This window comes from Hippoglossus hippoglossus, chromosome 11 (assembly GCF_009819705.1).
Source record: "Hippoglossus hippoglossus isolate fHipHip1 chromosome 11, fHipHip1.pri, whole genome shotgun sequence".
Classification (NCBI taxonomy): domain Eukaryota; kingdom Metazoa; phylum Chordata; class Actinopteri; order Pleuronectiformes; family Pleuronectidae; genus Hippoglossus; species Hippoglossus hippoglossus.
Window position 1 is genome coordinate 12,265,534 of NC_047161.1, and position 14,510 is coordinate 12,280,043.

General features: G+C 43.5%; 1 protein-coding gene across 10 annotated transcripts in view; it reads left to right on the forward strand.

Moving 5' to 3' along the window:
- LOC117770897 (cytoplasmic dynein 1 intermediate chain 1) overlaps positions 1-14,510 on the forward strand; it is a 57,757-nt gene that overhangs the window by 26,439 nt on the left and 16,808 nt on the right. For all 10 annotated transcript variants that reach the window (XM_034600732.1, XM_034600734.1, XM_034600726.1 and 7 more), the window contains exons 10-12: positions 1,175-1,274; positions 1,746-1,871; positions 14,114-14,260. In XM_034600732.1, the coding sequence (XP_034456623.1) occupies positions 1,175-1,274; positions 1,746-1,871; positions 14,114-14,260 (373 nt within the window). The remainder of the gene's footprint in view (positions 1-1,174; positions 1,275-1,745; positions 1,872-14,113; positions 14,261-14,510) is intronic.

The following is a 14,510-nucleotide window of genomic DNA, read 5'->3' on the forward strand; positions in this document are numbered from 1 at the left end:
GCTGCGAACTGAGAAAATGCACTGAGACTGACTCATGCCCACTGTTTCACTCCAGGGGCCTCGAGGCTCCTTTGTTCTTCAAAATGAATGTCTTCTTGCTGATGTCACACTCTCCGGGGGTTAAAACCTCCTGTGAACTGACAACCATCACATCCTGAAGAGCATTGTCCTCTTGCCATCCGAAGGGTTGTCTCCATGTTATCCATGTGGCGGTTGAAGTTGTGAGTCATAAGTGCAAAGCTGGTTCAGTATCCACAGAAGAAGGCTTTTTTTACTTACTTACCTCAACCTTGACCGCTGCAGCCACAGAGAAGCATCAAGCCTGTGGTCAAATAGAGATTATGTCTAAAACAGGCCATGACCCAGCGCTTAACTTCAGTGCCCTTCTTTTTTTTTTTTTCTTACTTCTTTTCTGGTAACTTCTCCCTTTCTGGGGTGCCACACAAAAACTGCGGTGGTAGTGGTACTACTACTACTGTGACCACTGACACAGAACTCTTTACTTTTCAAGTTAACACATATGTTTAGGTTCCACACTAGTGATACAAATCCAGTCAGAAAACTCAGTTCCTCAGAGCAGATTCTACTTTTCTGAAACATGCAATTTGTTGTGCTGAAAGGAAAGACATTTTTAAAGAGGTATTTAAGCAAATTAGTAATCCATGTTTATAAAGTTGGGAGACTCACAAGGGACAGATGAAAAAAGAATGGACAAAATCAGCAGTAGAAGTCAAAAAGCTACTTCAGCAACAACAGTATACAGGCTGAGAAGTTCTTGCTGAGTAAACTGAACTTGATGTGTAAAATGTGTGGAGTGTCCCTTTTAAGTAACTTTCTAGTTCCAGTCTTTTGTAAAAAAAAAAGTAAAATAATGTCATAGTATGATTTGTAATTCCTTAAGGTTTACTGCTGGCTAATCTAAGGGAGCACCGCTAAAGGTCTTGATCCCTGAAATCCACAAAGTGAAAATAGTTGGTCCTGCTTATTTACTGTGTCACGTAGATTAAAGCCGTGATCACAAAAGACCACCACTGACTGAAGATCTTTTTTTTTCTAGGCAGATAACTACTTACATACTTTGACAAGTGTCTGTTGTGGGACTAGAACAAATCTGTTTTCTCCAGGTCTGCTCAAGAAGTAACCTTTGACCCTTTTCTCTGCTCTCTGCCTCCAGAGACTCTGGCAGTGGCTCCAGTCTCTCTTTCAGTCGACTCTTCTACGATGAACACTGGTCGAAACATCGCGTCGTCACCTGTCTCGACTGGTCCCCTCAGGTAAAGCCTGCAGCCTTTTGTGCGTTACTTTGAATCCTAGACTGTAAATAAAGATGGACGACATGACGGCGCCACTGAGGTGAGGACAAATCATCTCGAACACCCCCTGGTGGCTGGCTGCAGTATAGATCCCAAACCCTGGCTCCTCCATGGTAGCAGATGGGGCATGGGCCAAACAACAATGTTAGAGTACTTGGTTTTAATCAGTTATTTGATCCTATAAAACATGGTGAGATGTCATGATTGACAGCTGAGCACATGTAACGGTGGGAATCTGATACCACAGCTTCACGCTATGATCACCAGACACACATCGTCCATCTTTGTTTACAGTATAAGTGTAACTCTACCACGATGTAAAAGCAGACAAGCAAGTTTAAAATCTCTGAAACTGAGGAGAATGGGAGCAGCTCTATCATGAACTTGTTTGCATTTATTAACATCCACCTCTTTCTTTTGTCTCTCCCTCAGTATCCAGAGTTGATGGTTGCCTCCTACAACAATAATGAAGATGCTCCTCATGAACCAGACGGTGTTGCCCTGGTGTGGAACATCAAATTTAAGAAATCCACACCTGAGTACATCTTTCACTGTCAGGTACTTATCCAACTTCCCTCACATTTCCAATTTCTGTATAATTTAACGGGAATGGCCTGTTTCTGTGAGCAGGAAGTTTGCCATTTTTGTCCCTTTAGATGTGGTGAATTGTGAGAATGTAACTGCCACAGAGCTTCAGTACATGGAACAAAGCGTCCAGTAATCTACAGCTCTCCTTCTCTTTTCTGCTCTATAATGGCAGAACCTTTGTGAGTGAAAATAATGCACGAAAAAAGCGGAAATCCTCCACATGCATTCATTTGACCTTCCTAGATTGGATTATTTCTGATCACTGCCTCTGGAGACCAGTTGTAATGGAAGAAACTGAGGTTTTGGTGGGAAACAAACTCATTGACAAGTGTGACGCAAATAGTAAGTGACACTTCGAAAACGGCAGAAGGAAGGAGGGAGAGAGGGGGAGAGAGAGGATTGAAGGACTGGGTGTGAGGGCTCCACCGCTCCCAGGAGACAGGCGAGGCCCTATAGAGACGTCTTGGTAGTAAAATGATGTGGCCTACCGCTTCCTAATCCGAGGCTGCCACATGTGTGTGTGTGTGTGTGTGTGTGTGTGAGCCCACCCACATTGATGCTGCATCTAATGTCAGAAGTGCTGCTTCCCAAAAAAGTGAACTTCATGCAAACCACCATAGATATGAAAATACACCTGTAGTCGTATAAATGTCACAAGCAATTTGATCACCGTAGCGGCGTCAGACATTCACCCACATACTCGCACATTCAAGCTTCGTTCACACAGAGGAAGTAGATTTCTTCTCTTTTTTTCTTAAATGCACAGAGAACCACATATTCCTGCAGACCACACGCTGCGTGCAAATATTTCGATCTAAAGCTCGCCATACAAATACAGCTCCATAATGGATTTTTAAAGGCCTCCATTCTTTCACTGCACCATAATTTATGCTGCTGCTGAAATCCATGTGGTCTCGGGTATATATTACAGCCATGCATCTTGTAGCTGAAGGATTCAGTAGTTTTTCCATGTGGTTGTCTGACAGAATCTGTGCAGTAAAATCTGACTTTATTAACAGTTTCTGAGCATGCTGATATGTGAACTGTCAGTGTTAAAGCAGCTGATAAAATGCTCATCAATAAAGTGGGGCTTCAAATGTATACAAGTGTTAGTGCACATACACTGATGAGAGGATGATGGATGAAATTTCATTTTGTAACAGAATGGCGCATTGTCGTTGTAGTTTGTTTTGAAGTCCTGACACACACAAACCACCTCTATACGAACACAGTGGATTTTGTTCCAAGTGAGTGTTTACTGGAAGGTTGTGCGTCGGATGAATTGATATCAGATGGAGAAACGAAAGAAGAAAGACTGAAAGAAAACAGAAACACTCAAGTGCTCCGCTTTCCCACCCAAACATGTTAGTCAGCGAGTTAGTGCGGCCTAGGAATGTGCCACGGTCTTTTCACGAAGGGAGAAAGAGAAGTAAACGACAGAAAAACAGGAACATAAAAAAGAAAAGACGTTGAGAGCCGGCTGCGAAAAGACAAGGGGTAAACAGACGAGGATAAGATGTGGATAAGATAATGAGATGTGAAAAGAGAAAGAGGAGGTTGCATGTCATTGGGCATCAGCCCCGCCTCCTCCTGTCGCTGCTGGACTTGGATGAAAGGAACGTAGGAGTGGTTAGATGAGAGGAGAGAGGACTTTCCTTTGCAAACAGAGTTGCGGCTCTCTAGTTAGCCGCAGATCAAATGGCTCTTAATGTGCGAGCATGTTCTAACTTTTAAAGTTTTGGGGGACGCTGGGGGGCCTCTTCCTCTACTGTCTATTTTTATTTTCACCCACCACCTCCCATCCTTATCTACACTTGCTGTAAATATGCAGTACATGCAAGTTGCATCCGCCACCGTGAAACCCACTGGTTTGTTAACTGACATTTTAAAGCTGAGTTTGGCATTTTTTGTCCAGCACCGTTTTGTTTTTTTGAAACCAGTAGTAACCATATTTGGAGGAGCGGTGGGTGGGCCTGACTGACACTCGACCTACACCTGCGACTTGCACCCATTGGACAGCACTAGCACAAGCTTTATCGTCTTTTTCAGAGGTTCACAAACTTTTCAGCCCATGACCCCAAAAATATCCATGTTAGAGACTTACAACCCCCATTACACAAAATAATCACTTGTTGCAGTGTTTCCTGACAGATTACGGTTAAAATATGCTATTTTGAATTGCTTATACATTGTGTTTGATTTCTGGAAATCATCATGTGACCCCCTTTCTGTGTCTCGCGACCCCTCAGGTGGTCCCAACCCCTAGTTTGGGAACCACTGGTCTATTTGACTCTAAAGAGGGCAGTAATTTACAAAATTAACATCATGCTGTATTGGAGAAGACTTCAACCTCGCGATTGAGACCATGAACTATATTATAGTTGTATACTATTTCTATAGAAACTGACAGGTTTCATATACAGTCTATGGGTACACGCATACAAACGTTTTCATGGGTTGGGTCGGTAGGCCCCAGGAGACCTTCTTAGTTTATCCAGACTTGCCCACAGAAGCAGCTTTCATCTGGTGGCTAGATAGGTACATGGGTTGACCACTGCATGAGTGTGTGCACGTGTTTGTGTGTGTATTGTGCACATGAGTAAAGACTGTGGTGTGTGTGTTTGAAAGAGAAAGGGAGTACAGATACAGAAGAATGATAGTGCTGGGCCGGTATTGGAGGGTTGGGGTTTGTGGTTGAGGTCTGGTTCAGCGGGGGCTTGATTGTATAAGGCTATGGCTTGTAGGAGGCTTCATGTTACAGACGGGGTTTTGGTGAGGTCAAGCTTCAGTATTTTCTTGACTGGGTGTTGGTGTGTTGTTGGCTGAATGGGCTCAGCAACTGTCATTGTTCCTTAACTTCACCAGGGTTTTAATGGTCTTGGTCAAACAGGAGACATTGTTCTTGTCGGGATGAGACGATCTTAGTTATTTTCAGTGTAGTTTTATTTGTTAGAGCAATTTCTGAATTTGTATTTTGACACAGAATAATGCAGATTAGATACTTAGAGATTAGAGAATTGTTGTGTGTTTCCACTAGGCACTAGAAAATTATTTCTTAAAGAACAATTAGTAGCTTTTCACTTTCCCGAAGCGTCGTTCTTGACATGGTGGTGGAAAGTAAATCATTTAAAAACTGGCATTGGTTTGATTTTTTGGAGGAATGTCAGAGTCACTTTAGGCAAATGCAGTCTGGGAATTGTGCTCAAATATTTTTGGCATTCTGCCGTTGTGTTGTAACATTGCATTCTAATGCAATAATCAGGGAGACACCGCTTGACAAATCTAATTTCCATATGAAATAAACAGAAAATAAACAGAAAGTTCACAGCTAGGTATTCATTTTTGTCTTTCCTTTCTATTTAGCTCTTATTTATTTTTACTTTACACTTCTCTATCTTCTTTATCCAATTTCTAATTTAACTCCATAATTCTGCATGACACAAAATATTAAGTGTACTTTAAATGGTTATCTAACAGTGGTTTGCATTTATCCAGTTTTACCTACAGTAAAACTTATTTCATCAAGTTATAACATATCTTTTGAGGATGTTTTATTATTTGCTGGTTTATGCCATGAAATGAACCAGAGAAATACAATGAGATATCGGGGCCCTAATGAATAAACTGTGTCTGATATTAAACAGTATCCAGTGTATGAAGACAGAATTTACAATCCCCTTAAGGGTTGGAGGCAGTTTCATGACCCTCACTTCAGGAGCCATTGATCTGTAATGTAGTGGAGGAAGTGTGTGATCCATCACTGAGTGGGTTGGGTTTGTACTTCAGTAAAGGGGCTACTGCTGCTGTGCCTTCCCCACATCACGGCCGTCCCGGCAGTTGAACCCATCATCGCCCCGTCCCAGTTGGGTCCAATCTTGTAACTTCACACCAGCCTCTCAAGTGGGCAAAGTCCGACCACATTAAAGGGCCTGTTTGACTTAAAACCTCTGCTGAAACCCCCAAACCACACGCCTCTCTGCAGCAACCCCCGCCGCTACTGTCATATCCCATTGGACTCAGTCATATTTGTATTAATATCTCGCTGCCGAGCGTCGCTCCAAAGGCCTTTGGCACTTTCAGAAAGGTTGAGTAAGAGAAGCGGAGCAGCCAGGGAGGAGAGGGAGTGAGTGGGAGAGAACAGACAGAGAGAGAGAGAGTATGAACGAGAAGCAGTTGCATTATTTACAAGCTTTATCCGAGATGGAACCCATGTGAAGCAGCATTGTGTCCAAAAGCTTAGCAGAGAAATCCTCCAAGTGCTCACTGAGCAGATGGTTAAGACTGTAAGACTGTATTTGATTTGTGGCATATGACACAGATGTAGCTACTGGTGAGGAACATTCAGGGCTCTATTTCTACAATCCTGTAAGTACATGGTCTCAAAGTCATGGAGCAAGTGCATTTTGCCTACAAGGTTTCATTGTCAGGTGCAATGTTTCAAAAGGTTTGTCATTCTCCTGATTATTCATTGGTGTTTTATCATAAAATGCAATAAACTAGAGTGTCATCCCCCATTCCTTTAAAAGCCAGGTGTGGTTGCACATTGGTGGATTGCTGTTATTGGCAGATTAGCCAGGTAGAAATAAGCTTCTCTGCAGAGGAAACACTTCTGCTCATGTGCAAAGTGAAAGTGCACAAGCAAACCATCTCAAGCAACCATAGGATTCCAAACACACACGGTTGTGCACATTTTGCACACCAGCAATGTGCAGGCACATATTTCTATCTTGTTAATGTGTCCTTAAAATAACAGTGAAATCCTGCGTCACTGACTTCAGACCAGGTTTATATTTGTCAGTCGTGCTGCAGCTTTCTGCTGCCTCAACATAGCGATGTGCCAACAACATGCGCCTGACCACAACTCTCTCAAGACCCACACGCCCATGGGTACTCAGAGTGCCTTCGTATTTAACCATGTGGCTGCCGGATGGGACAATGACAACTGTGTATTTCAGAGACTAGCAAAGACTCTTGTGTTGAGCGTTGAGCGACTTTGCACCTTGCGTAAGATAGAGGCCGCAGAGTGTTGAATTTTGTCATGAACTGGATTCATTTGTCCAACTTTGACTTTGCTGATTGACGTCACTTTATGTGTAAATTGCCATGTAATGAAATAGAGAAACACAAACAGGATTTCACAGTTCCTCCCAGGCTGCCATAGTTACAAGTGTCTGTACATCATGGGGTTGTTAGTGAGAAGAGCTTTGAAAAACTTCCCGAGAGACATAAATTACAAACTAAATTTGCTCTTGAAATATTCACTATGGAGAACTTTAGACTGTTTTCAAAAAAGTTACTGAAACAGAATTTGTATCAGAGAAGAATTGAACAGAGATCTGGGTGGTTGAGTTGAACAAGCATTATATTTATAAAAATGAATCCAACATTAAAGCCGCAAACCAGCAAAAGTGAAAATATGAGCCGAGCAAACAAACAAGATATGGAAAGTAAAGGGAGAGGAGCTGCAGAAGGGAGAGAGGGAGAGAGCGAGAGAGGGAGAAAGGCCTGTTTGTGCTCCGAGAACCTCCTCCTCCTCGTGCTTTCACTCCGGCAAACCCTCATTCTTTGCTCGGTGAAATGGAGACTGGGCTTGGTATTTCTCTCTCCTTGCCAGAAACCGCAGAGTGACAAAATCTGTGGGGTGTCATAAACGAGCAAAGCCGGGGGGAGAGAGGGAGGAGAAAGGTGGTTGCCGGGGTGGGGGGTGGGGTGGGCCGAGGAGGGAGAAGGGATGCAAGAGAAAGACAGTGGGATCCATCTGGTCCTGATAAGGCGAGAGTGGAAAACACATGTGTGCGGTGAGAGCGAAGTGGGGGGAAGACGGGATGGAGCATGGATCTACTTTGGGACGATATACTGTCAGTTGTGCCCTATCAGCCCCCCCACCTCCCTCGCCTCCCCCCCTTTTTCTTCTCACCACAGCACTCCTCCTCCGTCTCTACCTTCCCGAGTCGACTCGAGCAACAGTTTGGTGCCCGAGGAAAAGAACGAGAGACAGAGAGGAGGAGGCAACAAAGGAGGGAGTGTTCCCCTCTCTCTTCGACTCTGTCATTCCTTCAAATCTCCCTAATCCCTCGCTGGGTGCCATCTTTCATCACTGCCTACCATGTGTGTATTATCCTCTACAGAACACTTCCCATTAATATAATAAGGGCTGCCAGAAGCACTTAGCCTTGTGAGCCTGTGTGAGATATGGTAGATGATACCTTGTGTGGGTGAGTTTCTCCCACACACACACACACACAGCAGCAGCAGCAGACCTTGCCCAAGGAAAGAAATGAAACCCACTGTTCTGACTGCGAAAGTGTCTCCCCTGAAAACTTTCACAATTCATCTCGGGCCACATATACCAAAGTGACTGTCGCCGCCGCGTTTTCTTCCGGGAGCCGTCAAACCCCCCATCACCTCCACATCCTCTTCGTCTGGGCTGGCAGGAGATGACTTGGCAGGTGTCTGACCCGCGCTGCATGTGAGATGAGAACCATGCACAGAACCACTCTGCGTTTTTGGAAATGAAAAGTCGGGCTCAGTGGTGTGTCAGCCCCGATATGGAGATGCAATCATAGCGGGAGTAGCGCCGACAGGAGAGTTGTTGAGGTGTTATTTAGACAGATGTGGTGCGTGTATGACTGGTATGTCCAGGCTTATGAATGTGAAATGAAGAGGAGCTGCAGGGGAGAGGGAGGTGCGTATGTGGCTGCATCTGATTTAAGGGAAAAGTTCCACATTATGGGAAGTAGACTATTGTAAGACGCTCATATATACAGAGTTACATGAGAAGATCTGTGCCACTCCTGTGTCTGCTGCTCTACAGCTAACAACCAGCTACGTAGCTCTGTCCAAAACATTTGTGTTGTACCAGCTCCATGAACCAGTGGAGTGTCCACTGGCCTGTCAGCTGTTCAGGCTGTTACACATTTACTATACAGTCACGTAACTCTTGGCTAGGAAGTCCATCCATCCATCCATCCTTCCATCCTTCCATCCTTCCTTCCATCCATCCATCCTTCCATCCTTCCATCCATCCATCCATCCATCCATCCATCCATCCATCCATCCATCCATCCTTCCATCCATCCATCCATCCATCCATCCTTCCATCCATCCATCCTTCCATCCTTCTGCCCATCTGTCCATCCATCCATCCATCCTTCTGTCCTTCTGTCAATCCATCATTCCTTCATTCATTAATTTAACACTCTTATTTCTTCTTTATTTTGGCAGTCTGTACGCTGCACTTTTTCTACACCATGTTGCGTTTTGTGTACGTCCTTATTGATTTTTGTTTTTTCTTTGAATCATTCAAAATGCAACACAGGCAAAGCGAGATGAAGAGCTTCTTCGTTTCTGGCACGTTCATGAGGTCCAACATGGCGCACTGGGAAACAAAACAAAGGCCGACTCTTCTACTGACAATGGGAACGGAGTCAATCGTCTTTATTTAGAGGGTTTACCCAGGAGTAAAAAAACTGCATATACCTGCTAATTTCCATTGTAAAAGAGCTGTTAGTTTATTCAAACTATTCACTCAATTGTAATTGATATCCCTTACAAACACAATGGTTTATACCATTGTGTTTGCTCTCTGAAATTGCCTGTATTTGGGGCAATGATGGCAGTGCCTCATGCATGAATGAATAAAAAGTCGAGGGAAAGACATGAACATAACCCGGCTTCCTATAATTCAGCTCTAAATTCAGTCCATAATTTCCTACATGACATCTAAACTGAGAACCCGTCAAACAGTTCCCCCAGAGCTTAACTCATAAACTTCCTCATAGTGCGGGACAAATTGATTATATTTCAGCGCCTAATGACATACAGTGGATTTAAGAGGTCTAACTCCAAAGCATATGTGCAGATTTGACATGTGATTAGAAGCATTTAGAGAGAATGGCTTTTATTCTGAGTCCAAGTCGTGGCTGGCAGGCGCCTCCAACTGCACGGTCGGGACAAAGTTGGGCTAATTTTCAGTAGCTCTCTCACTAAGCCTGACAGTACATGAGGGAATGATGGCGTAAACTGTGGTTTCTTAAAAAACGCGACTCAGAGTTTAGTCAGGATTTAAAGATGCACAGTGATAAGATCAGGGGTTAAACTAACATATGGAGCAAATAGAGGGGTCTCTTGATTCAGCTTATTTCTCATGTGGGATGTTTAGGGTGAGAACCGGTGGAAGAAATCAAGACGGTCGGGATGTTTTCTGTTTTTGTGTTTATATGCTTGTGGATTTGTATGTTTCCTATAAATCTTTGATGGTGTTAATGGTAAAAGTAGAGCCATGATAGATACAGGTTTCTGTTGTGAGTTTAAAGATAACAGTCTGTGATATTTAAAACTCAAAAAAAGAAATAGTCTCATGGTTACTATCACTTCAGGCAAACAGATCAGCCTTTACTGATCAGCATTGGTGATAAAATGCTCTTTCGAAATAACTTTTCACGTGCCGGCTCCTGGCTACATCTATTTTGTCTGTTTGGAAAAATCAGATTCACAGACTTAACTTAACCCAACAGAGAAACACAAACTGCCTGTCATAAGTGTGTAAGTGTGTGTGTGTGACGGGATGTTTAATTTATTATTCTTTGTCTGCTTTCCTGAGTCCAGTGTCCTCCAGGTTTAGTGTCTCTGCTTTCTGATGACTGATAAATGGTTTCAGCGGTGAGCTGTACCTAGTTAGTACTTCTGTTCATGTGGGTTTTTGTGAACTTGGATGACAGGGAGGGCAGGACTTGGGTTTTATTAGCCCACTGATGGAGTCTGGGGGAGCCGACCTCAGACAGGAGCCTGTCAGACGACCACAGAGGGCAAAGATCGTCCCAAAATTCGGAGATTTTCAAAGTCATCAGGTTCACTGCAGAGTCGACCACATGGATTTGAGTGTGTGAAGTTTTATTGTCTTTCAGTACTTCTTGGACTAGTCCCAAAATCAATAGGTCAGGATAGTTTATATTTATGTCCTTTTACACAGTTACAGTTGTGTGAGCTTCATAGATTATTTTAATACACTTAAAAGTGACTTTAATATACATATTCCATATAGAATACCCCGGAAAAGGCGACTATAGATCCAACAATTGTAGAAATTCCTGGTGAGACCATCAGATCTTGTGCACTAACACATGCTAATAAGCCCAAAAGGCTTGATCCCTTTTTATCTGACAGTGTAAATAAACATTTCGGAGAGTGCCTCCCCTGTGGCTGACGAGCGACTTTATTTTTACCCCCAGAGTTCAGTTTATTTTGAGTCTTGACATTTGAAGCGACTCCGTTCGTCTGGAAGCCGTGACTCCTCAGGAGAAACACAAAAAAGGAAAAAAGAAAGAGAGAGAGAGAGTGCAGTGTTTTCTTTCCCTCTGGTTTGTTTTCCAGTCTCCTTTCAAAATGAACTGGGGTTTGGAGTTGGCTGCTTCCCACATGGTGTGGTGGTGGGGATGGAGTGAGAGAGAGGGAGGGAGGGAGGGAGAGAAGTGAAAAAAGAAATGAAAAATAAGACAAATGTTTTACTGTGGTAGATTTTTAGATTCTCTCAGTCTCCATCAGAGCTTCATATCTAACCACTGAGAGCCATGACAAATGGTGAGTGTTACAGTTATTTTGAAATGATGATGCCTCCTTTCCACAGTTCGTTTGTCTCTTGATTTCTTGATTTACTTTTAGAAGTTTGTAATATATATCTGAACAACTTTGACATTATGAGACGCTGGACTGAAAAGGTTATCAAGGGACGTTGTTAATGACGTTAAATTCAACACAAGAGTTGGTTTGACCTTTAAGTGAACAACTTCTGAAATAAGAAACAACTCTGTTCCTCTCACAAGTAAATCATTTGTATCATTTCAGTCTATTAGAGGTGAACCTTTCCACTGTCTTTCCTCGGCCTCTTTGCTTGACAACGCAGGTAAATCAATAGAAATCTGCCCGGACCTCAGAAAATACATTGAATTGTGATCCTCCACAACTCTGTTTCATCCATGGGAGAAATTTGTGTTGTGGACGAGCTTTGCTGCAGGAAGGACTGGTGTGCGCTAGGAGTACTCAGTAGTTGTTACTACTTTATTACTCGTGAGTCAGGCTACACTCATCTTAAAAACTTGGCCTTCATTCACTTTGACAACATCTGTCCACAGACAGACGTACAAACACCTGGCAAAAACACCTCAGTGGCAGTTCATGCTAACCATCACATTTACCTTGATGACACACAAACGGGCTCTCATACACACACACACACACACACACACACACACACACACACACACACACACACACACACACACACACACACACACACACACACACACACACACACACACACACACACCAACTAGGTGAAAACAACACCATCCTCACTGTCACAGCTGGCAACAAATTGTATGGAAACTTCTGACCCACTGTGAATATGATGAAAGAAATAAAAGCTGAAATCAAGTATTCCATCCGCTGTTACTGTGACATTTCACGTTCTCAAAATAAAGTAGTGATCCTAACTGAACTGAGACGGAGAATGTTGATGAGGATTAAGTAGAGATATGAAGTTAGAGCAAGGTTAATGCTAAAATCTGAGATGTTGATCTACATTTGGTCACCATTATTGATTTTTTTTACTCCTGAGTCATAATTGAAAATGGTTATTAAAGTGGTCATTAAGTTTATCAAAGATCAATCTAGGAGCCCATCAGGCATCATCTCAAGAAGAATGAGCCTCTGGGGGCAACGGACAATATTTGGGGCTGCCAGTGCAGACAGGAGACTCCATCTTCTGTTCGCTGTACACTTTCAACAGTCTGACTAGTTTCTAGTTATCACATCAGACGAATACGTCTCAATACTTTTTCTAGTTGTTTTAGGTCCACAACACATTTGGGCTAATCTCTATTAACAGTTATCTGCATATAAGCTGCTCGCCGATGCATTCGATCATTGTGTTCCAGCTCTTTTGCTCCCCACACCGGTTGATCGGTCCAACTAGAAGGTTCCTGGGCCCAAATCTTGTCCCTCACCTTCAGATTCTGTATGTTCACATGTAGAATCTGTTCATAGAGATTAATCAAATATAAATGTGTTACCAGTTCTAATTGAATTCTGAAATTTGTGTTCACTGTAGCGTGACTGTCTATTTAACAGCCTATTACAACTGTTAGCGTCATTAAGCTTTATAACATTTGAAATAAATCTCACGTCGTCATCGCCTTGTTAATGCACTGATTTATTGGGAGGATTCAGATAATAAATGACAAGATTGTCTCCAGACGCAGTCTCAGAGCTGTTGTCATAACAACACAATGTGTGACATATCGTTTTCAGGAACATTAAACCTGTCAACGAAATCTACGAGCGCATCAGGCAACCATCCTTTTTGCGAAATCCTCCCTGCATGTTGTTCTAGTTTTACTGTCTTTAATTGTGATTTGTGTCTCGGAGCTTCTTGTTGACTGCTCTCTTGGCCCCGTCGAGCCTGTAAATTAACTCAATATGCTGCTTTACCAGATGGATGGATGGAGGGAGGGGTAAATTTGTCAATGCACAACTCCACTCGCCCTCCTGTCGCCGCACGTAGCTGAAACTTTTTCTCATAACTCCTCAGCACTGATGCTCCGGTGGCTCTGGGTCAGGAGAGGCGAGCCGATGCACACAGGAGCCCATATGGGACAAGCAGCGAAGAGGAACCAAAACTCAATAAACACGGTCACTGGGGAGGGAGGGAGTTCAAGGGTGCGCTTGTCATGATGGAGGCTACAGTGAGCGCTCCAGTGGCTGCTGGGGTTTTGATGCTGTAATGTGAAACGGCTGCGGTAAAGAAGACTACAATTCCCCCCTTTGTCTGGTCTCCGCCCCAGCATCAGCCCTCTCCCCTCTCCTCGGCGGACCCTCTCCGTAGCCAACCTCATCATCTCCTTCTCTCCGTCTATCTCCCCCCATGTCTGCCACCCATCACGACGCCTTGATCACCCGTTCTCGCTCACGCTCCGTCTAGCATTACCGTCCTCGCTTCATATACTGTAGTTCTTTGCTCTTTTCTCACCGTCTCCTGTTTTATCTTGACGTCTTATCTGAGCAAACTATTCCTCTACTCACCATCTTCCTCCTTCTGTCAGTTCCTGATAAAATGTTTTTTTTCCTTAAACTTTCCAATAAAATAACCTCACACCACAGTAAGATTCAGTGGATCACTCATCCTCTCCCCCTCTCTCTTCCTCTCTCTTCCTCAGTCTCCAGTGGTGTCTGTGGGCTTCGCCAGGTTTCATCCCAACCTGGTGGTGGGGGGGACGTACTCGGGGCAGATTGTGCTGTGGGACAACCGCAGTCACCGCCGGACGCCTGTGCAGAGGACTCCCCTGTCTGCTGCTGCACATACAGTAAGGCTGGATCCCTGTATGACTTTTCATCAAGACCCATGAATAACTGGCTCAACAATTGGTGAATATTGGTGAAAATGTCAAGAATAAACTTGCAATGCAAAAGAAAGTGAAAAACAAAATTACCCTTCGAACGAATCCGCAGTTTCATGGAAAACAGTTCATTAGTTTTTGCGTAATCCAAACAAACAAACTAAAAAAAGTACGGGGGGCAAAACACAACCTCCTTGGTGGAAGTAACAACGTAAAG